General features: G+C 36.2%; 1 protein-coding gene across 2 annotated transcripts in view; it reads right to left on the reverse strand.

Annotated features, from left to right (window-relative positions):
• Positions 1-1,777: 1,777 nt before the first annotated feature.
• ube3c (ubiquitin protein ligase E3C) overlaps positions 1,778-26,250 on the reverse strand; it is a 33,080-nt gene continuing 8,607 nt past the window's right edge. The window contains exons 12-24 of one of the 2 annotated variants that reach the window (XM_051899854.1): positions 24,434-24,520; positions 24,176-24,333; positions 23,762-23,988; positions 20,514-20,618; positions 19,211-19,298; positions 16,584-16,681; positions 16,197-16,329; positions 15,191-15,438; positions 11,164-11,376; positions 10,124-10,312; positions 9,863-9,929; positions 9,285-9,415; positions 1,778-3,596 (exon numbers count right to left, since the gene is read on the reverse strand). In XM_051899854.1, coding sequence (XP_051755814.1) covers positions 3,426-3,596; positions 9,285-9,415; positions 9,863-9,929; positions 10,124-10,312; positions 11,164-11,376; positions 15,191-15,438; positions 16,197-16,329; positions 16,584-16,681; positions 19,211-19,298; positions 20,514-20,618; positions 23,762-23,988; positions 24,176-24,333; positions 24,434-24,520 — 1,915 coding nt within the window. In that variant the 3' untranslated portion in view covers positions 1,778-3,425. Of the gene's footprint in view, positions 3,597-9,284; positions 9,416-9,862; positions 9,930-10,123; positions 10,313-11,163; positions 11,377-15,190; positions 15,439-16,196; positions 16,330-16,583; positions 16,682-19,210; positions 19,299-20,513; positions 20,619-23,761; positions 23,989-24,163; positions 24,334-24,433; positions 24,521-26,250 lie in introns of both variants that reach the window. The other variant, XM_051899853.1, reaches the window with a different exon arrangement.

Raw genomic sequence — 26,250 nt, forward strand, 5'->3', positions numbered from 1 at the left:
TGGACTGTCCCTTTAAGGACTGTCTTCTGAAGTCAAAAGCAGTAAATTGTCAGAAGAATGTGGAAGACTAAAATATCTTGTAAGGCTGCTCCATTTGTTTCTTTTGATTTTTTAAATACTGGGAGATAACTGTGTTTTATTTATTTAAAAAGTTTGACTTATTAAACTGGTATTAAGTGTGTGTGGTGTGTTACAGACTGCAGGACATAAAGCATTCATGATGGGGTGTGATGGAATTTAATGGAACACATTTTCTCTGGGAACTAGTGACAGTGTTATGTAAAACGTGTAAGTGTTCCTGCTATAGCCTAGTGTTTAAGCTCTACTGTATGCGATTATCTAAGACGCATGTGCTGTATGTCTAAGTATTGGCCAGCAGAGGGTGCAGTTTTTCATTCAGTTTGCATTTAATAACGCTATTACATAGTGCACTATTAAACTATACACAGTGAGATAATACCAATATGTGCCTTTTCCCAATACCAATGATTCAATTAGACTTTTTTATCTTGTAATAACAGAGGTCATGGTTCATAAATGCTGCTTATATCAAAACTGATGCTACAGAACTTCTTTCTAGTTGTTTGAAAAAAACTCCACAGGGAGGCACCCTTGGTCTTCTAATGACTGTTCATCTTCATGCGGTTGTTACTTGTTTTGGATACATTATAGCAACAAAGTGATCAAATATTTCTAAATTATAGCATTTCGGAATTAAGAGTATAGGCTAATCGTGTTGGCTGTCAATTCCTTCAAATTTACTGTGGCTAGGAGTATTTCATTTTTTTTTAGCAAGCTGTAAAACGGACAACAGGTTAATATTTAATCAATCCAGGTTGTATATTATTTGTATTTATATTATTAATGCATATTTCAGATTTGCGGCAAATAATCTTGTGGTGTCAGATTTATTTTTTTCAAGGCAAGTTTTGCATTTGCATGCTGTGCAATGACAAAGTGAATTATCTCATCTTTATATGAAACTATTTTATACATTTAAAAAAAAATAATAATAATTGTACGACTTTAATCGTTTCTTTAACACGATGGATGAATAGAATCTTTTCCTGGAGAAAAAAAAAAAAACCCTTTAAACGTTAAAAAAAAAAAAAAAAAAAAAAAAAAGCATTAATTGTTCTTAATGAATTCTCTGAAATGATATCTTTCAGCTTTCACATTCTGGTGTGAAGTGACTTGACCCTAAGTGCAATAATAACATTTCTAAAAGCTATATAAAATACCTTTGGTATATCTTTGCACGTGGATGTGATTCATGGCCAGAGGCATTAAGTTTGCGAGCTATAATCCATTATAAGGTAATAGGCCCAAATAAATCTCCCCATAATTAAGGCCAATCCTTCATAGCTATAGGACAAGTTGGTTTTTTAAGACCCAATTACCCCTGTCTGAGATTGCTGCTAAAATGCTGGAGATTTGGTCAGAAAAGGAGGAGTCTAGAGACTTATTCCAATGAGGAGGGTGAGACTGAGGCTGGGAGAATATATGGAGATGATCCAAGGAGGAATAAAAAGTTCCCCCTGCTCTCCGGCCATCACTTGCTCTCATAGCAGGGCCCTATTAGATTTATGTCAAACGCACACACCCTTAATTTATGTCATACGGATAATGCATCCGTGGTCTCGACTAGCCTCCTTTCTTGTCCCCTCACTGGATGTTTCTTTAATTATATGTCAAAGGCCATAAAACTCAAAATGAAATTCTACATCCCAGTTTTTCTTAAATATTATGTTTTAACAAAAGATGCTAACATCTCCAGTGCAAATAAAAACTCAAAACATATTTAATCATTGCCACACTCTGATACATAGATCAAACACTTGTCTTTGTCATTCAAAAAATCATTCAGGGCACATACACTTAAAGTCGGTAAACATATATCTTTACAAACAACTTTGCTTGTCCTTGCTCATCATCAACATCAAATCAAACTCTACACATCAGTGTTTGTAAACGATCAGATATTCAGCACCTGTATGCTGTCATATTACTCATTTACTTTAACAGGTGTTGGGGAACAAGTTATTACTGACAAGGTGAAGAGAGAAATTAAAAGTCTTGTACAAATGCTGCGTGAACATTAAAAGATGTAGACATATACATATTCACATATCCATCATCAGCTCTCCACCAACCAACATGTCCATACAGCCATGCTGAACCCAGTAACTAGCAGCAAAAAAGCAATCAGAGGATGCTGACAGCACATACTTCAATCCTCCACAGGACTTAAATTGTTCTTTGCTACAGCAGAAGTTGGAGTGGTGTCCAGTACACAGGCTTAGGCAGGTCACACTTTTTCCTTCATTCATCAATTTTTCTAAACTCCACTTCAACCACTAATCTAAAACTTGCATGTCCTCAAAATTTTTGTTTTAATTTTACTGCACAATGTCAGCATCATTATCCATTGCTATAATACCAAGGCCCAATGTGTGGAATACATAATTACACAACTGGTGTTTATTTAAATGCAATGGACGCATATAAAAAAACCTTGAGGCCTGAAATGCAACTGGCCAAACTGAAGATTTTTTTCCAAGTAAAGGTAAACCTGAATCAGCCAATTTTAAGTCATCATTACTACATGATTAAAACAAGATACCTACACACCTGTGCTACTGTTCTGCCACCCCTGTTAACCTCACACATCCTGCCTGACTCTAATCTATTAAATTCATTTGTTAGTGGCACATTAGCCAAAAAAAAAAAAAAAATTTTTTAGCCTGAAAAATTAATAGCTCAGAGTTTTCAGCGAATGCTACACTATTAGCATGCCCTGTATCAAGGCATGCGCATTTGTATAGCTGTATTGTTACCTTAAACCAAGCCAAATCTTTAGTATCCCTACTGTACTAAAGAAGTTTCAGGCATGCTGTTACATTGGAGAAGCATATGTTTTAGCTTGTTTGTGAGTCAGCGAGGCTAAAGCATGCATCTTTATTGGTAGACACTCAATACTCAAGAGCAGTTAAAACTGTAAAATGGCATTGTTTTAAAACATCTACTTTGATGTCAGCAATGCAAAACCAAGGAAAATCTACAAGTAAATTTTGTGTTGCCATTTTATTCCCTCAGTATCTCCAACATTCAGATGTTCCTGTTCACTGTTAATGCTTTTGATCAATGCACGCCTTCCCTGTTGCTGCATTGAAATTATAAATGCATTATATACAAGTTTACTCTTTTTGAAGTAAAAATAAAACGGAGCATATATTTGTCCGTGCCACAACTTCAAACTGTTCTTCTGCATTTGTTTGTTTTTTATGTCCCGACACCTGCAAATCACTGGACATCCACAGCAGACACACTGTCTGTTCATTCTGATCATTTTCTATCTGGTCACCATGACAAAAGGCGCAGGTTCTTGTCTGGGTTTCAAGGCCATCGAGGGGTTGACGTATTCCTCAGCTGAGCTCAAAGCCAGCAGAGGATTCAATAGCATAGAGTAACTTGTTCCTCATTTGCTGAGAGTCACAGAACTCTGGCAGCTTGAGAAGGTTCATGCAAGTGCTAGCGGTAGGGAGACGCTCCAGGTCAGCGCCTCCATTATGGATGCAAAAGGCTGGGTACAGCTCCTAGAGACAAAGAGAAAGCAGAAAATCTCATGAACATCTAGGAAAACCAAAAGCAACACTCAACAAACACTTTTGAAAGAAAAAAAAAAAAAAGTATCTGGAGGAGAGAAGAGAAGGATAAACAAAATCCTATTTTAGTCAAGATTGCCAAAAATAAATTTGAAGGCACAAAAACATGTCTTTCTACTAAGTTTTGTGGGCTGCATGCAAAACAAAACATACAGAGTAACCAACAGTGTCATCCAATTCACAAGTGACTTTATTGGGCCAGTTATTTTAATGAATTATTCAAGAAGACTCCGGGTTGAATCAGTCTGACAAACCCTTCACTGAATGAACTCTTTGAATCAGTCAGGGTGGTTACTGAATTAAAGGGTACATTCGCCAATTTTCAATCAGCTTTGTATTGTTACAATGTCAATTGTATAAGTGAATGAACAATCTGTACTCTTTTTCCATGTTACCTGCACAGAGATATCCCCATTTAATTGTCAACAAAACTTTTGACCGCTCCATGGCTTTTGTGAAAACTACAGATCGTACTTTGTCATTTTTGTATCCCCGCTCAGACAGTCGGATCAAGTCCAATGCGTTATGAGTGTTGAAGATTTCTTACCTTTTTTGCCACAGCCATTTTTCTCGGTTATCTCTAGTCATGTAGCACTGATTTTTAAAAAAATGTCTTTTTCAATGTCATTTATTACTCAACTTCATGCCGTTTCACACCCGTAAGACCTTCGTTCATCTTCAGAACGCAAATTAAGATATTTTTGTTGAAATCTGATGGCTCAGTGAGGCCTCCATAGCCAGCAATGACATTTCCTCTCTCAAGATCCGTTAATGTACTAAAAACATATTTAAATCAGTTCATGCGAGTACAGTGGTTCAATATTAATATTATAAAGCGACGAGAATATTTTTGGTGTGCCAAAAAAACAAAATAACGACATATATAGTGATGGGCGATTTCAAAACACTGCTTCATGAAGCTTCGGAGCGTTATGAATCAGCGTGTCGAATCAGCGGTTCGGAGCACCAAAGTCACGTGATTTCAGCAGTTTGGCGGTTTGACACGCGATCTGAATCATGATTCGACACAAAAGATTCATAACGCTCCGAAGCTTAATGAAATCGGCCATTACTATATAAGTTGTTATTTTGTTTTTATGGTGCACCAAAAATATTCTCGTCGCTTTATAATAATAATATTGAACCACTGTACTCACATGAACTGATTTAAATATGTTTTTAGTACATTAATGGATCTTGAGAGAGGAAATGTCATTGCTGGCTATGCAGGCCTCACTGAGCCATCGGATTTCAACAAAAATATCTTAATTTGCGTTCCGAAGATGAACGAAGGTCTTACGGGTGTGGAACGGCATGAGGGTGAGTAATAAATGACATTATTTTCATTTTGGGTGAGCTAACCCTTTAACATCTGACTCACTGAACTGCAAGTTATCATATAATCCATATAATCCGTATCGATTATAAAGTACTGCTAATGACCTATAAGGCTCTAAATGGTTTAGCTCCTGTGTACTTAACCGACCTTTTATCGCCCTACAATCCTTCACGCTCTTTAAGATCACAAAACTCTGGACTTCTGGTTGTACCTAGGATAGCTAAGTCCTCTAAAGGAGGGAGAGCGTTTTCACATTTGGCTCCTAAACTCTGGAATAGCCTTCCTGATAATGTTCGGGGCTCAGACTCGCTCACCCAGTTTAAATCTAGATTAAAGACACATCTCTTTAGCCAAGCATTCACATAATCCATCTCATATCAGATCAATTGCACATGACTATCTTTGCTTAATGTTATGAACAGCAGCTATGCTAATTATTCTCCATTTGCTTTTCTGTTTTACCTCGGGACTAGAGAGTACATCAGTTTCAGTTTGGATCCAGCCTCTTAAGAAGACCTCAGATGACTAAAACTTTGGAAGAGACGGCGCCAACTCCTGCGATGACTTCAGAAGATGCAACATCTGGATCAACACGCACATTCACATTCTATAAATCCTAATTATTGTTAATATGTAATTCATTTTTCCAGGAGCTCTTTGCTTCTACCTCCAATTAAATTGCTAACAGTGATTGTATGTTAATCGCCTAAATTATTACATTATTAGCTAACTGCAGTCTCCAAATTGTAATGTTGATATGCATTCTCTGTAAAGCTGCTTTGAAACGATATGTATCGTGAAAAGCGCTATACAAATAAATGTGAATTGAATTGAAAAGTTATCATCAGTTTCAGTGCTGACTGTCTCGAAATTAAGCAAGTTGTGTATACTTAAGTCTTGCCAAAATCAGTGTAGGATTGTAAAAACACTAACACTGGGCCTCATTTACCAATCTAACATAGAAACGAGGGCAGAAATCATCTTACGACAGAATTTAAGTGTGATTCATGAAACGTATGCTGCCAGTCCCATTGTATGAATGACGTATGTTGATAAATGTTGCGGCTGAAAACAATCATCATTTAAATATCACTCCCCTAAAAATTCACGTTTTAGAAGCCTCGCATGGAGAAACGTAACCTAGCCAAGAAGAGGAAGTAATCTCAGAGAGAAATTGATCTTACTCCAAAAACACCCGTTAACCTCATAATTGCAAATATATTATATTATAGGTTTATTACAATATGTAAATAAAATGGAACATTTACAAACATTATAAACACTATAGCTTAAGCTATTTTCCCCTCACCCAACAAATCCTTTAAATTTAACGGTATTCAGAACAGAACAAGAATGAAAAATTAGTAGCTATAAATTATATATTTAACTATAAAAATTAAAACACAAATTAGGCTATAGTGGAAATCATTATAAAACAACAAATGTCAAGCCAATATGAATTTATTTAAAGCACAACTGAAACAGCATTGGGCTCACTTCTCTCATTCGGAAAAAATCCAAATATGTTTCCATATTTGCCATGTAACATTTGGTTTCTAAACTATTATTCATTATGTAAACAAGGCTTTGTACTTTGTGTGTTTTCCAATATCCACATAAAACACCATCCAGCAACTTTTATGCAGTCAACCAAACATAAAAGTTACTATGCTCAATTTAAATTGTCCGCTGTAAAATCAGCGTGCACTGGTTGAGCGCTAGGCACGCTGATTTTACAGCGGGCAATTTAAATTGAGCAGTGTAACTTTTATGTTTGGTTGACTGCATTTTAGTTTAATGATGAATGGCTGAAATTTTAAGTTAGCATTGCTAGAACTGATATGTTGTGCGTGCACATGCGAGGTGCCTGCGTGATCAGTTGAATTTAATAAAATAAAAATATAAAGATATAATGCAGTAGAGTGCCACAAAAACAAGCGTAGCTTATACTACATGTTGCACAGGTTTCTTTTTCTTTTGCTAACCTGTTAATTTAAGTGAAATATATTTCGTGTAGTCCTATTTAGCCATTTTATTCCTTTTATATAGTTAATTTTAATTCTGTTTTTCTCCGTTCACAGAAGCGCTGCAGGTGTGTGCTGTGACGATGTGTGAATCCTCATGTTCTTTTGTTTATGCTACTATTTGTGATAAAGCTAAACCCCTGGGGGAAAACAAACATTTGTGGTATTTTTAATGGGTCACAGACACCCATCTATTCTAATTTAATTTTAATATGACATTCTAATCTTAACAGTTAACGATCGACTAATGAGCTTTGGTTGTCGGTCAGGAAAATAAATGAACAAAATGCTCTCATTACAATTCTCCACCAGATTTACTATGCTGCACGCAAGTTCAAGCTAACTCAAAAACTTGCGTACACGAGCTAAGACCGGACGTGAGATTTGATTGTAGCCACCGCTCACGTCCATATTGATAAATGCTAAGTTTTGCGTGGAAACGGCCGTACGCCCAATTTTCTGTTGTAATGAGGCCCGCTGTATTTACACTGGGCGAACCGTTGTCAACAACAGCTTGAGGCCGTCTACACTGAACGTGTCAAAATGAAAGTTCTAAATCCATTTGTACTGTTGTGGGAAGTAGCGCAAGCACGTGGAGTACGTCAGAAATAAAACATCAGTTTACCGTCAGTGTCTCGTCACGCTGCGCCACATCCAGTGTAGACAGTATCACTGATTATAAAAAAATACTATAAAACATTTTAAACAGGCAGCATCTGTGCAGATAAATGCAACAAACAACAGCCTGATATCAAAGTAACAGCTAAACAGAGAACTTTTCAGATCTGTAAAAGGTTACTGAAAGAACAACAAGATAGCCCTAATGAAAAAATTCTCCACATGGCTACAAGGCTCAACCCCAAAATGAACCTGATTAAACCTGCTTTAACGGGCCAATTTTTCTAACAATTAAGGTATTAAAGTATCGTTGCTTATCGAGAAAGTGTCACGATGGGAGCCATCATTTTGAAAAAAGGGTATCCATCATGTTTTTTAAATAGCTCGCCGTGACAGGGCTATTTCTCCCCTAATGAATTCTGGGGTGTTTAACGGCACCTAATTAAGGCTGAGCTGGCTGAAGAGGCAGACGAGGTGGGAGGCCATCTCCCCTTGATCTGTCTCTCTTCGTCTTTTTCCTCTTACTCCTCCTTTCCATCCGTTCCTCAGAGCGTCTGCACCAAAGTCAAATTCATTAAACAGCTCCACTTTAATTTTGGCAGTAGCATGTATCTGTGGAATTGCTCAGAAGCCATGATTTTCCCCCACCCAAATTCATACAGGCTAAAGTAATCTACTTTAAACTGATGACAGATATTAATATATGTAATAAAGTCAATGAAATGACAATTACTGTCCTTGGTTAGTCTACGTAAGGCATAAAAACACATTTAATGATTTTTCTGTTCTCCAGATTCTGCTGAGTGTAATAAGCACAACTGACAGACTTCACACTGTGGTATACAAGAAAAAGACTTAAGGTTACATTCCCGGAGACTGAGACAATACTAATCCTAAACAAGAAAATAGTTGATAAAGTCGTCAGAATAATTTGAAAGCTCTGTATTTTATTTACTGTGTTTGCTGTCAGACGCTATTCTCTCATCCTCATTTTCTGGCCTTTGACTAAACGCTAGATACAGTCAACATCAAGCAAGAGCCATTTAAAGTTCAACAGGGCATTTTATCAGTCAGATGGATTTCACACACCCAGTGGCACTTGGAAAAGCCTCAAATAACATTACAATGCTATGGGTCACAACCTCTCTAGCACAAATAGAGGCCAAGATAAGGCCTATCCTGATAGCTGTTATAATGTGAAAATGATTTGTTACAATGAGCCTGTTTGCTCGTACACCCTTTGTGTAAATTAATGACGATATACTGTGACAAAACATTTTTTTTTCCCTTCATTATTTCTCCGTTAAGGCAGCACACCTTGCAGGGAGTAGACGTCTTTGTGGTGGGGATCCTGATAACTTTACTGAATGAAAATATAGAAATTGGGACAAAATCATCAGCAGGTGTGAGTTGGCATGAACTTCAGCTGAACTCCATATGTGATAACATAGGTGCGAGTCATATAGACGCAGCTCAGACACAGGGTTGGGTTATGTCTGTACATTTCACTTTTCCAGTGAACCCATCTAAGGCCCCTTACAATCTTAAATAAACATTAACTCATCTTTAAAGAGTTCAGACACAACCCAAAGTTAATTCACATCATATTTTCAGAGGGTTTTGATCAATGTCACTGACCTTGAAGCCTAAGAGCGGAGGTCGTGAGCAGCTTGTAACAAACTTGAGCAGCTTGCGTTTCTCCTCATCACTGAAGCTCTCCACCACATCCCAGAAAATTTTGATCACTGGATGATTTGCTGAATAACCACCTGAGAAGTGCAAAAAAAAAGTTAAGAATATAATGCATAAACTAAAAGTCTAAATCCTTGCATAGCTAAACCCTTCTGAATTATCAGATAATACTCCTATGAGATTTAGTGCAAAACATGGTTAAAAAAAATTAAACCTTTTTTACTACATCCTGTTAAAGTAGAGGAAAAGTTGAAGCATCTGAGTTAACACTTAAAGCTGGAATACACTACACTACTTATCTGAACATATTTTAAATTACTAATTAATAAACTACAAATTCACACTTGACCTGTGTGTGTTTTGGCTCTCCATTACTAATAAATACAAAAAAAAAAAAAATGTAACAGCAACCTGACATCTCTGGAAGGAAAGTAAGAAAGGCTCGTAAATCAAACTAAATCTAAAATAAAATGTAAAAAAAATGAAGTGAGTGATAAAACATCTGATGGGTGTGCTTGTTATACCTGAGTAGTTAGTAAATTTCTTCAGGTCTTCCAGACAGATGGGCACGTGTGCACCAGAAATCAGTACCTGAAAATAGGTTTAAAGTTGGGAGTGAAGAAAAGAGTTTTTAATATTATATGACCATAATATCTGTTAATTATTATTATTATTATTAATCCTTTCTGATACACGACTGATTGATTTGTGTCTAGACACATGTGCCCTTTCCCACATTTTTAGCATAAATCTAAGTATGTGTGTGTGCCCAGGTAAGCTGCTACCTGAATTTCCTGCTGATCAAACATTCGCAGCCACTCCAGGTTGACCACGTTGGCCAGGCCCTGTCGAAAGGCCAGGCAGTGTGCTCGGATCTGTTTGTTCAGACGGTAATCGGCCACTAAATGGATGTAGGCTATCCTGTTGGCTGTGGTTACCGGGATGTCCTTTCCCCCTGGTTTGAGCTCAACCACCTGGGAAAAGACAAATAGATGAAAGTGTGACAGGTACTGTCTACCTGGGTTCAGTGATTATTTAATTCCATGTTGAAAGTGAAACAGTACATCTACAGAGGAAAATGTTGAAGGCAATTGAGAAACATAATGGAAATGAGTGCACATGGACACCCTTTACATTTACCTAATGAATGGGAAAGTGATACCTTAGTTACAAGACAAAGTGATCTAACTATTTTTTTTTTTTTTTCATTCGTGCAAAATAAAAGTTTATCAGTAACTATTATCATTTGGTTCTAAACTAGCTTGTCGCTACTATTTGAGTAGCTGAGTTACTATTTAGGCTAAATCTACCACCGTTACCTATCCTTTCATAATTTTATTTTATTTATATTTTATATATTATGTAAACAGTTTGTCTATTTAATTAAATTATTTAATAACTGTTTGATCTGAGTTGACAATCAACATTTTCTGAACGTTCAATACCTCCTTTCATTAACCATTTGTTAAAAGAGAAAAAAACCTTAAACTTGAAGCAAATGTGGAGAGCACATACAATTTCCTTCTATACACCTCAGGCTGAGGTGGTTTTCAAATGTTGGAAGTGAGGAGTGGCACTAGATATCATGCTGGATGATTAGTTCTTATACTATGCTACACAGTTTTTTCCCAGCAGATATGTTTGAGCTGGTCAACAGAGAAGTTCTTTTAGAGAGATCTGGACAGAGACGTGCTTTATCTCCATCAGCCAAGACTAACAACAGTTAGATCAATCATTAACAATGCCAGAGAACAAGAGATGGAGAGAGGAGACACAAAAGACAAACAAAAGAGCACAAAAGGTAAAAAAAAGACACGTTGTTCACCTGTGCCTCCCCAAGATCATTGTTGACCACAGTGAAGTTAAGGCCGAGGTCTTCCACGTCGCCTTCATAGCTCTTGAGGAAAAGTAGGTTTCTGTACATCTCTGGGTCTAGAGAGGCCAGATGGTGGATGTCCACCTCTGCACTGGTGCCTAAAATCTTGGACAGGAAGAAACTGGCAAAAGGCAATTCCACTAGCATGTTTTCATACAGCGCCTGGGAAACAGAAGAGAGAGAAATATATTTAACTAAATATGACCTCCAGGACTGTTCAACACTGCAATGTGCAGCCAGCTAATATGAGCCAAGTAAGTGGCAAAATTGTGACAATATCTTCATCCTATGGGCTAATCTGTCTTAAATACTGACACTTTATATTGAGGAAGCTCAAACTTTAAAAACATTAACTGTATCCTTAACCTGTTGTTCCATTAGGAAGCACAAGGATGGCGAGTCATAAAAGCTAAAGTACTGCAACAGTCCTAAAAAGACCATATCTGAGGGCATTAAAATATACAGGCCTTGAATAAATGATTGCACTAAAATCCCTCGACCACATAAGCTAAATGGATTATAAATTTCCCAAATCTCCATAATGCATGCATCTAAAACACACACGCAGGCTGTAAATCAGAGCATTTTCTAAACACAGGTTAATCGTGAAACTTCAAACATGGGACATTTTTTATGCAAAATAATCCACTTAGCAACATTCTTCCCACGAGCCCTGTTGTGGGAACATATGTGCTGCGCTCCTGAAACCTATCAATAACGTCGCTCCCGGGAAGAAGCCGCAATAAGGATATGGAGGTACAACGCAGACTATTTTTCAAACCTTCAAGTTATTTATGGGTGTTTATTGCCAGAAATTGTGCCAAAATGACTTGGGATAAAAAGGATTAATGAATGGCCGGGCCTTTTAATATAAGTGAGTGCAGTGGCAACGCAATTAATGCAAATTGTGGCACCATCAGGAGAGTAAACGCTAACAACTTAGCAGCTGCCTTCTGTTTCTGCCAAATAAATTTGTAAATTTACAGCATTAAGAATCAATAAAAAATTTAACACACTTGCCATCAATCAGGAGTTCTGACCTTCTCTTTCCTCTCTGTTGCCCTTTCAATAGGGACAGTTAAGCACTGCTTGTTGAACTGCAGAACACGTGGTATTTGTGTGTGTGTGACTCGTATTTGGGGGCATGTGTAGAGTGTGGAAGTATTTGTGTGAAAATAATTCAACAGGGTAATTCTACACAAGGGTGAGTCTTCAATTTAATGGCTGCAGCATGCCTCGATATTTAAAGGGTTTGTCCACCCAAAAATGAAAATTCTGTCATTAATTATTCACCCTCATGTTGTTCCACACCCGTAAGACCTTCGTTCATCTTTGGAACACAAATTAAGATATTTTTGATGAAATCGGAGAGGTATATGACTCGTCCATAGACAGCAATATAATCAACACTTTCAAGGTCCGGAAAGGTACTAAAGACATTGTTAAAACCGTCGATGTGACTGCAGTGGTTCAACCTTAATTTTATGAAGCTACAAGAATACTTTTTGTGCACAAAAACAAAACAAAAATAATGACTTTATTCAACAATATCTTTCATCAAAAATATCTTAATTTGTGTTCCGAAGATGAATGAAGGTCTTACGGATGTGGAACGACATGAGGGTGAGTAATAAATGACAGAATTTTCATTTTTGGGTGAAGTAACCCTTTAAATGAAAAGCCTTTATTTTCCAAGTATCCACATTCAATATTGTGAAACGAACATTTTCTTCTACATCATGATCTATAATGCACCTAGCCCATTATGTCTGTCTGATAATGACATGTAATAGCAATTCTACAAATTAAGATTCAAGATTTTACTCATCACATACACGGTCATATACAGAATACAACTTGCAGTGAAATGTAAACCTGGTCAGCTTCTTTGACTAAACCTAATAAAAACAATCATGAAAAAAATCATTAAAAAAAGTAAAAATAATAATACAAAATGGCAAAAAAAAAAAAAATAGAACGAAAAACTAGAATGTAAAATAGAATTGTACGTTGAAAGGATCTGGGAGTAATACACTCCTTATATGGTAGCTGAAATTATAATCAAATTAATGAAAAGCCTAATCAAAATATTTAATGAATAAGCGAAGTGATGTGTTGACCCTTGTAAATGACTAGGGCTCCAATTCTGTGTAAAGCACTGATCAGCAGGTCCACACAAAATCTGCAATGATGTCTAAACTCTATTAAACCTGATGACATAAATATGGGCTGCAAAGCTAACAGTGTAGGGCTCAATAGGATTTTTTCCAGCTGGTCCAGTCAGACAAGAAGTTTAGATTTCACGTAATATATATTTTTTATATATATATATATATATATATATATAAATTGAAAAGTTAAATAACTACTGAAAGGTTTGGACAAAGCTTTTGACCAAAGCCAGCTAGATAACATTACCAAAGTAACAAATTGGCAGAATTCGAAAAAAAATTTGCAATGTATCACAGAAAGTGAAATCAACAGTTTTTCTATGTTTTTGTGTGCGTCTTCGGTGGACCCTGCCACAGTTACAGTGACGCAATTGTAATCTATACAGATCGTCTTTATAACAGTACTAAACAAATATCAATATCCCACTCAGTCTGCCACTACTTCACATATTTATGGAGAGAGAAGGAGGGTTAATTGAAAGTCAAATTCAAATTAATCTCGTCATCTTAATTGCTTTGCCCATTACTAAGGAGTGGGGGCAATTGAATGGAATAAGATCAAGAAAGTAGGAGGGTGGGGCCAGCCATTCCTCAGGATAGGAGCTCAGTTATGTCCCTTCCATCGTACAAGGTGTGTGTGTGTGTGTGTGTGTGTGTGTTCATTATAGCTCTCTAATAAGTGGCCTGAATTGCCTCTTCACAAGTGGTGTTGATGCCTGTGACTGTAAAACAGATCAAAACTCTATTACCAGCGGCACGGATCCGGTTATTTATGGTGCTAGCTGATTTAGCGTCCATGGCCAAATGCGATGGCTACACAAACAGAGACGGGAAATCATGGGCTAATGGAGTAGCCTAATTGAGCAGCGAGCTTCTTGGCATGAGGTAATTCATCTACCCTTCCCCCAGTCAATGTGCTTTGTGATAAACAATCCAGGGCATAAGCATTAATGAAACTTTAAAAACATTAGCGACTAATAAATATCAGCTAGCGGGCATACAAAAGAGATGGCCAAAACAATAGTGTCAATAAATTGTGGCTCAAGGTGTAGCCATTATAGGAAAATACTGGGTAAAATTAGCACAATCAAAGCATTAAATGGTTAACTCAAATGGTTAACTTAATCAAAAATGGTTTTAACATTTTCCACTTATTATGAACAAAAACTATGTTCTGCTACTATATATACAGATTCTTGCAATGCTTGGAAACAGTAAACTGTAATTTCTGTAGCAAAATAAAGTTCCTAAACTACTTTGAGGTCTCATACAATTAGACAAAGTGATATAATTAGGAGCAAACTATTTATTTTACATGCAAAAATACATTTCTAGTATTTTGTTGGAGGTTTATTAAAGGTAATTTACAAAATGATCTTACCTAGCCAATGGAAAAATTATTTGGATCAAAAGGCCACAAATAAACTTGACTTTAAACTCCAGTGACCTCGTAAATCAAATGCATAGGATCTATAATAGTAACAAAGCTACTCAGCCTGAGATCACTGATTGAACCTGACCTTTGACCTTCAGCATTGATCCAAATTACTCCATTTGTGTTTGAGAGTGTATGTGAGTGAAAGACAAATGAGACAACTAAGAAAAAAAAAAAATCAAAAGACAAGCCACTGCAAGTGTTATTAAATTATTAACTTGCAGTGAAATATGTTAACTAAATCGTGAACAGGTGTAGCAGGTGATTAAACTGATTTCGTAAGGCTCTATATTATCTGTGCCACTGAAGAGATAAAGAATGTTACAGTGTAATGCAATTCATCACGTGATCCTTGTGATGTCTTTCTTACCTTTCCCAGTATCCTGCCAAGGAAGTAGTAATGACGGGTGAAGGATTCTCCCACAAGCATCTCTGCAGTGGGGCTTGGATAGAGAAGACCTTCATTAGTTGTCTTGAAGAAGCCTTGGTTAGGATTAAAGCCCGACTTCAACAGTTCATTCAAGAACTCTCTAAATATTCCTCCTCCATCAATGCCAGCTTCATCTAGCCCATGAGCATTGAGCAGATGAACTCTGATCCTCTTCTTGAGATCAGGTTCTGAAATTGAGATAAACAATTGTATTTAGCATGTTCCACATGCAGTGTAAGAAGAAAATCTGTAGATAAACCATAAAGGTTCTGTCAATTTTCTGCAAGGACATTATCTGTTAAGTTTACAGACATTTCCTTTAACCCTAAAACAAAACGCAATGCAATGCATAATTCAAAATATGAGTAAAACACCTAAGAAAAATCAATATGGAAAATTCATATTAACAATACATTGTGCCCTATTTTACGGACTTTTAGTAATTGCATCTGTGCAGGGTGAACTACGTGAGAAGTACAGGGATTATATGATGAGAAAACACATTTATGAATTCATGTGACAAAATTAGACAAACAAGTTCTCATTCAGATCTGCCATTCAATCAACAAGCAATGAATAAAACACCAAATCCCTGCACTACATTTGTTCTTTTTCAATAATATGTTCCGTTTGGATGTACAGTCAGAAAAACATTTGCCAAAAAAGATTTTAAAATAAAACAAACACTAAAATTTGACAAACTTTTCTATGTCATCTATAAATGTCTGGTGCTACACAACTAAAAAGACTTTTCTCAGGTGAGATTTTACACTCAAGATGCCTCGCCCTAAATCATCAAAACAACTGTTGTTGATGGCTGCTATAAATTACTTTATCTAATTCCTTTAGCGTCTCTTCCCAGCGCCTATGAAAGTCACATTCTGTGTGCAAATCACTTTTTATTAAAAAGAGCTTTCAGCATATTTGAAGAGGTGGGTTTGTTTACCATTCTCTGGGGATAATTTGTCATATGCATCTTCATAGATGTAGTTCCGCCGAATAGTGATGTTAACGCCATCCAAAAAAGGGCCCTCTCCTTGCACTTCCCGCTTATCAGCGTAGATCAACTTCTGGAAAATCTAAAAACAGAATGAAAGAAGTTTAGCTGATTAAAGTCATGTAATGGATCCAATTTTTTAGCATGTGTTAATTTAGATTATCACTTTCGCACCTTTTCAAATCTAAAGCACAAAAACACATGAAAGAGTTTGTAAAACACAATGCCATCAAATAATTACAACTTTTAACCTTCTCTTTAATTCACAGATCATTGGAATTTTTAGACCAGTGCTGAGCATGAAACGGACTCCATATCCTACCAGTGATGGCTTACCTTCACTCTCTCCTCAAAGGGCACAACAAACGGTAGTTCAGTGAGGATAGCCAAATGTCTCTCCTCCGATACTGACAATGGTGGAGGCTCCAGTCCAACTGTGAGGGGGAGGACAATTAAAAACAAAAAATTAAACTTTTATTAAGTCATCTCTGAATATCTAATTTCCTAATCCTGTTTCCCCTTGTATCCTTGCCACTTCTTGTCCTCTCTCTACACTTGCGCAAGTGATAAAAATGGGCAAAAATACAGTAAACATCTACAGATATAATGAAATTATGAAAAAACACAATTCTGTTTTTCACCTTTAGGAATATATCCAATCATTTATTAATCTGCTGTTAAATTTACATGGATAACAAAAGATACAACATTGACAAGCAATTTACTCTATAAGCACAGAATTCATTAACTCATTAGCCAATCACTAACGCTCTCTATCATCCGAAAAAATACCAGTCAACCAAAAATTCTTCCTCACTTTAACATGGCTTTACATTAGCACTCTCTATACAATAACTGTTCAAATATTTGGGGTCAGTAAGATTTTTTAATACTTTTTTTTTTTTTTTAATTTAATACTTCTATTCACCAAGGACATTAAATTGATCAAAAGTGACATTAAAGACTTTTATAAAGTTACAAAAAATTAAATTATCTTTTGTACTTCTATTCAACTGAGAATCTTGAAAATAATGTATCACAGTTTCTGTGATACATAATAAGAATAAGAAGAAATGTTTCTTGAATGCCAAATCAGCATATTAGAATGATTTCTGAAGGATCATATGACACTGAAGACTGGAGTAATGATGCTGAAAATTCAGCTTTGCCATAACAGGAATAAATTAAATTTTAAAATATACTAAAACAGAAAAGATGTTTTAAATAGTAATAATATTTCAATATTTCATTTTGACTGTATTTTTGATTTATTAAATGGGTGGGGCCTTGATTAGCATTCAAAAACATGAAAAAAATATTATTGACCCCAAACTTTTGAATGGTAGTGTATATCCGCACATATTTTCCATTCACAACAAGGTGAAACGATGTGGTTATAATTAACTTGCTCAAGACCATGATGTCAGTTGCAAAAGACCTATTTCATTTCCATCTGTACACTTGCACAACCTTGAGTGAGGTCCACTACCAGCCTTGCTGAATGCGATATTTACAGAGCATCCCATTAAAGATCACTCAATCCCCCTATGTCTTTCCTGCCACACACTTTTAATTAACTCAGCAGCGATTTGCCCATCCACCTGTCCTCTCCCTCCATTACAGGGACGTTTGTTTTGTATTATACAAACGTTTCGACCACGGGAAAAAACCTGCCATAGCAGCAGATGAGAAGTGTCATTCATCTAATACGTTGCTTGCATGGTGAAACGATTCTACTCAATTAGTCAGTCCTCTCTCTCTCCAAACCAGCCATCAAGGGGCCATCTTGGTAGAGAAATATGGCGCAGCATGGTCAATACAGGAGCCATTCGTCACTACCTCGCAAGTCCATTTAGGGAAATGAAAAAGGTCCAGACAAACAGGCAGCCAGATGTGTCCAGCCTTAGGTTAATTGAATTTTTAAGCACATATGCTCCAGGGTGGCATGGAAAAGATCAGAAACACTGGTACTAGTTAGCGTTAAGACACTCTTGAGTGTTCTTGCTTTGGAATGAAATTGCTTGACAGAAGCCATGTTATTATTACCATTTTGTTATTACCTTTTGTTAGTCTTTCACAACTAGGGATGTGCGCAACGACTAATTTCATAAACATTTAAACGGACATTTTGCAACTGACTAGTCAAACACCCCAGGAAACAGTCTGTAAAGCCTATGTGATCCATTTGAATTAGAGTACTTAATCTTTGAACAGTCGAATCCGAAACTGAATGCCGCTAAAAATAGGTCAGTTACATGCGATGTGTTTGCCTTGCATTATGATAATTGTATATTAAACTTAATCGTTCACTTAAGCAGCGTTAGCCATTAAAGACATATGTATTCAAAACAATTGAATCAATAGGCAGCGCACGACCAATAAGTTCAAACCTAATAGCCTATTATAAACAGATTTCCTCAAATAAAAGTTAGTCCACATAAGTCAGCACATTAATAAAAGTATCTGTACACGACGGGCGGCAAAGTCGCAGGAAAAGCTTGTCGATATAAAATTTCATACCATATTGTCCCTCATAACCGGTAGTATAACAAGCCTATAAGCAAGCTTAATTGTTATATACTATTTTGATATGACGGAAAAGTTTTGTGTAGCTATGCTTTCAAAATACCCCCTCACCTTTCTCATTTTTCGAGTGGACATTTCTCTGAACCCGCCATGATTGAAAAAGAATGCATGCAAAATCTGAAGTAAAATGAAACGCTCCAGATATATGCTTTTCAAAATAATATACTTTAAAATGTTACATTAACATGATGGTAATTTAAAAAGTAGTCTTTGTAAAAATATAAAGCAAAACATTAAATGTGCAAAAAAATGAATAGTATTTCCAAGTCAACTAGCAGCAGCAGTATCGTTTAATGGACTAGTCAAATAGTCTCCCTCATCCCTATCCACAACACTTTAATTTAAATGTGGCTGTTCTCCATGTGTATAATTCTTACCATCTAACGTAGACTGAAGCGGTCCAATACGTCCCATTCTCCTGGTTCTCCACACATGTCTTGCAGAGGGCACATAGAGCTGAGTCACCTACACAAACAATGACATACAAAGCAAGCCAGTTCACTACAAGCTATTACTGAGTCTACACATATGCATATTTTAACTTATTTATATAGATACATTTTTGTTTAGAAGCCATATACTTTATTCTGAAAGGCATGGAAAATAACTAAAATATTCGTTAGAAGCAGTCACTCATTGTGCTTGCTTGTGAGGTGATAGCCTAATATTTTAGAATAACATCTAAAATTACAGTGCAATATTAAATGTGTACAGTGAGTAAGTGTAAACTCTATGAGCGCAGCGCCATCAGCCACGTTGCAGTTTCTGTATATTGTTCGTCTCTCAGAAACCAGAGCTTGTCAACAGCAATTAAGATACTGCATCATACACATTTTCAACTATTCCATATGTCTATTTAAATATATAATACATTACAAAAGAGAAATATAATATGATGCTTTTCGGTCTTACTGAGGCCGACAAGCAGACGTGTGATGTAACACCATGTCTACACCAGACGTATCGCAACCACATGAGGCTATCTGCACTAGAACATTTGTGTCTGTGACTCATCATGCTGTGCCACATGCAGTGTAGACAGCATCACTGATTACAATGGGTTCTATTGGTTTTTGTAGTTTTTCATAATGTAATATGCAACAATTTTTCATAATGCAATATGGTTGATGAGGGAGAGCAATCCGCAGTTCATCTAGTAAACAGACAAACAACACTGTACTAAAGAACTTTTACCTTTTAATTTACATTTAGTATTATTGTTTTATTTATTAAAATATATTTTTATTATTGTTGTATTTAATTATTAAAAGATTTTGAAATTTTGTAAAACAAACAAAAAAACAGAGAAAAAACTATTTTATGAATTATACAAGGCATGCAAATGATGAAGGGATAAAAGTTACATTAAAACAGGCTTTATAGTATAGTTTAAACAAACCCCCGGTTTATGTCCTGCCCACATTTGGCTTTATCCAAATACAGATACAGATAATTTTGCCATTGCTACAGATACAAATAAATAAATTGTATGTATTCTTTAAAATGCAAATGCTTGCCATTCATTAGCAAAATTTAACTAGTCCAGCTTTCATTCGGTCTTTAAATGTTTATCAATCAAAAACATTGCAGTCACTTAATTCTTGGATTGCTCAGACAGCAAAACTAGTAATTGTTTATTAGGTTTTAATCATATGATTAAATTTCTTAAATTAATTTTACCTTGTCTGCCCTGATGTTGACCTCATCAGACAGCCAATGACCCGATGGACAGAATGGTCTTCGGATATCTCGGGCTTTCAGCATTTTCACAAGGTTGGTAATCACCTAACAATTTACAAAAATAATGTTTAGCACAATGTTTATTCACAATCAGTACAGTGGAAGTTTTAAAAAAATGTATCAAAAATGGCTGATATATGAAAAACATACAGATAAACAAATTTAAATTCTGAAAGCAATTTAAAATATTAAGCTTCTAAAAACATCATCAAAAACATTACAATTTAGTCATTAACAGTTCAGCAACCAAAAAAAATCCTATTAAGTATAATTAGTATAACATAGCTTATGTAATAGTGCAACCAAAAGTGGAGCAGGCGGCACAACTAATCATTATGTATTTTGTTGACATCAGGACACAAACACATACTCACAGGGAAAAGCAAAACAACAGCAAAAAACACACACACACTACAATTCACCAAATATTTCTTTTCTAAGTCTTCATTCTCTTTAAACACTGGGCAATGACTTCATCTGAATTCACTTATCTACACTTCTGTTTAATACTCATTTTCTCCAATTACAGTGTCAAACAAACATTTCTAGAGAATGCCTATCAATCTCTGACCAAGCAATGTTAACGCCAGAGAGTCTGTAATAACGGAAAGTGTAAAACTATGTTGCTGTTGGGCTTGTGGGGCAGGGGGTCCGAAGGCTCTTCCTGTCTAAGTGGAATGAATAAGCATTGGTTAATTAGCCCATCGGGTTAAGTGCAGGCCTTAATGGGTCTCTCCAAAACTCCTGCGGTGACATCTCTCTCCAAACAGGGCCAAGAAGAAAGTTCCATTAGCAATATTAATACAAGCTTAGTTGATCATTTTCATTCAATTAACTTCTTTCAATTAAATAGATAGCTCGACAATAGGAGTGATAAAACATCCGGAGGGAAGGCCCATGGCTGGAGGCAAACATTAGTGTGTGAGGGGTCAACAGCGTTAGAGCTGACTGTAAATTGCACATTCAATTTGGGAAATGCGTTTCTCCTGCTTGTACTTCTTTAATGGGTCGTTTTAGCTGACAGGAGGCGTTTTCCGCCATCTTTTGTTGAAATATTTCAGAGCCTTTTGTGTGCTGTTCTGACTCGACCAGTGGAACCCAAACAATAAGCTGTCTCTTGAAGTGCTTTTCTCAGAACAAGAGGCTTGCTGGAATAGTACAAACTAGATAAATACAGAAATATTACACAAGTGAAATGCTATTTGCCACTTTTCTCTGTAAAGTCATTTAAAACCTGTGGATCATTATTCCGAAACAGGGACATTTTACAATTGTGTTTTCTCCTTGGTTCGGTTCATTTTCACAAGGCAACATTTTTTAATTTCACTGGTCAGAGCGCACCTGTTTGTGTTCTGGGATTTCGCTCATAATGGTCATCTATCAAGATGGATTGACAATTAAGCTCCACAGACTAGCTGCTGTTACACATATACATAAATGTATATTAGTCTGGATTGCTGCTATAAATTACATACAATTTATTAGAGGTGGTCTACAACTTCGTTGGTTTTCAACTGCGATAAGTAATGTGCCCACCCACAGAATTTGACAGTGCTGATTTTTTTTCTAAAGCATTTTCCATATACTGCTTGGTTCATTGGTCCACTAGTTCGGATTGCTTTCTCACCATACACAAACTGCTCTAGAGCTTGTTTTCAATTAGCCCAAGACCCCCTCGTTCAGGCGTTTTCAGAATGATTGTTTTAGTGCAGATCTGAGCATGATTACTCTGTTCATTTATGCCAAAGAAAATCGAACTGAGGGAGAAAATACACCAGGGGCCGCCCGCATAAACTGCTTACAAGTTAGTCATCCAATTTTTTTCTTTAAGACTGTACACAACTTTTTTAAGTTAGTTACATAAAAATGTAGACTGGTCTAATTTGAGACCGAAAAGTAAGACTGATTACCCCTACCTAACTTCTAGTTGTTTGTACTAGTTCTTAAAACAAAGTCTTAACATAATGGCCATGTTTTTGCAACTGGCCCCAGGTTTTGAAACAAATGCTCCAAATGAGCCAAGTGTGAAAACGCCTTAAGTGAGAACTGAATTTCAAAGGTTTTAAAAATAGCATTTTAATGATTCAAGGCTATGAGCAACTTGTTGTATTGTATATTACTTCTTTTTTATCTCTGTTTATTTTAAACTTATCTCCAAATTAAGATCAATGATCTCAACAAGTATCAGCCTACTGAATCTGAGCAAAGTTTTAAAAATGTATTGTGTAGCCTGTATTCTTGTGTGTGTATATAGCTGAATATATGATGTAATCAATAGTGGACAAATCTATTGTTCTTGATGTTGTTTTGAATTGATTTGCTAAATGAAGAGTCTATACTGACAGTTGTGTGAACTGGATTAGAGAGCAATAATCACAGTTTGGAGAAATGTGTAATATCAGAAGAAGAAAAAAATCATAATGATATCATTCAGTCAAGGGGAACATCTTTTTAAAATTTAGACTTTAACAACAAGTTCCTGGAGAAACATATGACTGAGATGAACTGTATAATCATTATAATTGCTTCACGTTAATTTTATAATGCGGCCATCACTAAGACATACATTTGGCCTTTAATTTTTTAATGTCAGTGTTGAAAAGCTCTACAAATCTATTGAAAAAGACATTTAGTTAAATGAAAAGACAAAAGTAGGTCAATGAGCTGTCAACAGCAAGAAGAGATCTGGTTAAACCACAAACAAATAATGAAGAAAAAGCTGGAACATGACATGGGGATGGAAGTAAGAACATGATGGAGGAAGACGAGGAAGAGGACGATGGATGAAGACAGAGAGTGAAGACAGCTGACTAATATCCTAATGCCATTATTCAGCTCACTTAGTCTTGGCAAACAACCTATTAATTTCCCGAGTGAGTGGTCTTCCTGCCTGGCTGATCAGCACTGATGGCCATAACAGATGCTGAGACTATTCGCCTCATTAATTGTCAACTCATCTAATTAGGTCATCAAAGACGTTGTTAGGACTGCTAATACAGCGCCCGGTTAAAAGTAACGGCCATCAACCACTGGAGATATTATCAGCGCTAATAAATGTGGAATAAGTACTAGTGAGAATCTTCTCAGTACTGGTTAAGTTTAATTCCTTTCAACTACAACACCTTATGGAAGTGGAAATATCAACTAGGAAATAAAAGAGTATGAGATGTGGATATAGAGGAAATCACCTTAAAGAGCTGGACCCATCGTTTCTGCTGCGCTTGAATGCGCTGCTGTACTTGGCTGTTGGTTTTCACCCCGACACTACGGAACGCCGCTACATACTCCTCTTTGTGCTCTGTCTTAGTCTCAGGATAGGCCAGCTTAATGATTCCCAGACATGCGTCCCGCAAACACCGAGACAATGTCACCAACTCTGCCAGAGAGAAGGGCATCATCGACGACTGGCTCTGACCTGCCCGAGCAATGAAAAACATTTATTTTGTAACATTCAATTAAAAAAAAAAAAAAAAAGATAACAATGAGAAACTAAATTTTAGGAGTGCCACAATAAAAAGAAGGCGGAAAGACCAAAATGACCTGATGCATTTAAATGTGTTTTATTAAATATTTAAATATACTGCAGATACCATGGTTAATACCATCTGCTGAGCTTCCAAAAAACTCGCTGTCATGCACAGAGATGAGTGAATGACTGAAGAGTGAACTGAAGAGATAGAAGAGAGGGATGATCCTGTTGGAGTCCTCTGGAGACATTGGAGAACCACGGGACATCACATGCAACAAGGGAACCATAGAGCTACACAAAAGAGACAAAGAATGAAGAGAAAAGAAAAATGGATTTGTTATTATTATATTCAACAAATATACATTAGAAAAGAACAATATGGAAAACTCACCCTGTGATCATTTTAGTCTTCATAGATGTGATTAAATACCAGAGGTGTCTAAGGAAGCGAGCATTGAAGGCTAAACTGTACAAAAGCCTAAAAAAATAAAAAGACAAAAAGACAGAATGAAGATTTTAAGTCAATGTACAAAAGCTAAGAAACCACTAAACATAGGCTATACACACACACAATTGCATTACTAAACAATTCACCGACACTTTTTAGTCAAAGGTGCTACAGGAACTATACTCATCTCTAAATGTTCAAATAACCACATCTCCTGCCCATAAAACCTGAACTTCCCAAATTTCCAGCAGGACTCATAAAGTAGAAAAAAATATAAACAACCCAGTGAGCTGGAATTTCTAGTCTTTGTATGTGACCACAGGAAAGATTAAATGAGCCATTAAGCTTTATTTAGGTGAGGCACCTTCCATTAGTAAACTAGCAGTCTGCTTCAGGGTCGTAAACAGACCAGTGGTTCCTGTGGGGGCTCCATTTAAGTTAATGACGGCCAGAGAGACAATGTAGCACGGCCACAATTGCCTGACCATAGTAGCAGTGCTGCCATCACAAATTAGATACTGTGCTCAGGCCACCCAAATCATTAAACCTAACAGCCGTCACACCAGGGTGTGAGAAATCGCTCTGGTGGTTACTGCATGCTTGTTTTGTGTCAAGGGGTGAAAGAATAAATAAAGCATAATTGGAAGTAATTAAGGGACAAAATAAGATTAAAGTTGTAGCAAGGTTAGGTAAGAATGTGTACATCCACCTTTCTCACACACACAAAGCACTGGTCACCAATACGATTTATGTCAGGTGGCACTTCTACAATAAAATAATTGCAGAACTCTAACTGAGAAATGGATGTAACCCTTAGACAAGCTGACAGCCTTGTGACTTAGAGTAAATGGTCAAAAAATTAAATTAAAGTCCATCAATACTCCGAAATAAGTAGCCCAAATATTTATATATATATATAAAAAAATTAAACTGACAAAGAAAAATGCTATTCTGCCTTTTTTTAAAAAATAATATATAAACATATCAGTTTGTGAAAAAATAAAGAAATCCAATCAAGGACCAGATACAGTAAATTGAGTTTACTAATTATGCAGTTATCTCAGCATCGCAGGTTCTAGGGAAATTAGGTGGGGGAAATAAATTAAACGTTTAGAAAAGTTTAGTGCTTACAGAGCATGCACTGTAAAAAGAAAATGACTAATTTTAACTGTAAAAGACTGTAAAGACCTGTTAGTTGGTTAACAGTAAGTTCCTGTACTATATATGGGGAAAAGCTGTAATAGATCTAACCTTACATTTTGTGTAATTTTACATTAAAATGCTGTTAAATGTACCATTTTTTGGAAGTAAAAAGAACAAATCATCTTATAATTTACAGTGGAAAAACTGTAAACTGACATTCCCAGAATTCTGTGACACTTCACATTTTTTCTCATGTTACATCAGGGTTTTATGTTACATCTTATGTTGTTTACTGAATGTTTATTGCATTATTTTAGTGTCATGTGTTATCATGACGGTGTTTTGTGTTTGTGTGCATGACTGTGTGCAGCTTTTATATATTAGTATTTAGCTCAGCTTGTGGAAAAGCCACTTGCGATGAAAACTAGCTACGTTTACATGGACACCTTTTGTTTCAATTCATTTCGAATGATAAATCTGAACGTAGTTTTTACATGAACATGTTTATATGCTTTTTACATGAACGCGTTTATATGCTAAATGGGTGTTATATGCTTTTTGATTTTTTGACATGCACACACTGCATGAATATACATAGTTTCCCGCTGTTTGCACAT

This window comes from Ctenopharyngodon idella, chromosome 7, assembly GCF_019924925.1.
Source record: "Ctenopharyngodon idella isolate HZGC_01 chromosome 7, HZGC01, whole genome shotgun sequence".
Taxonomy (NCBI): Eukaryota; Metazoa; Chordata; class Actinopteri; order Cypriniformes; family Xenocyprididae; genus Ctenopharyngodon; species Ctenopharyngodon idella.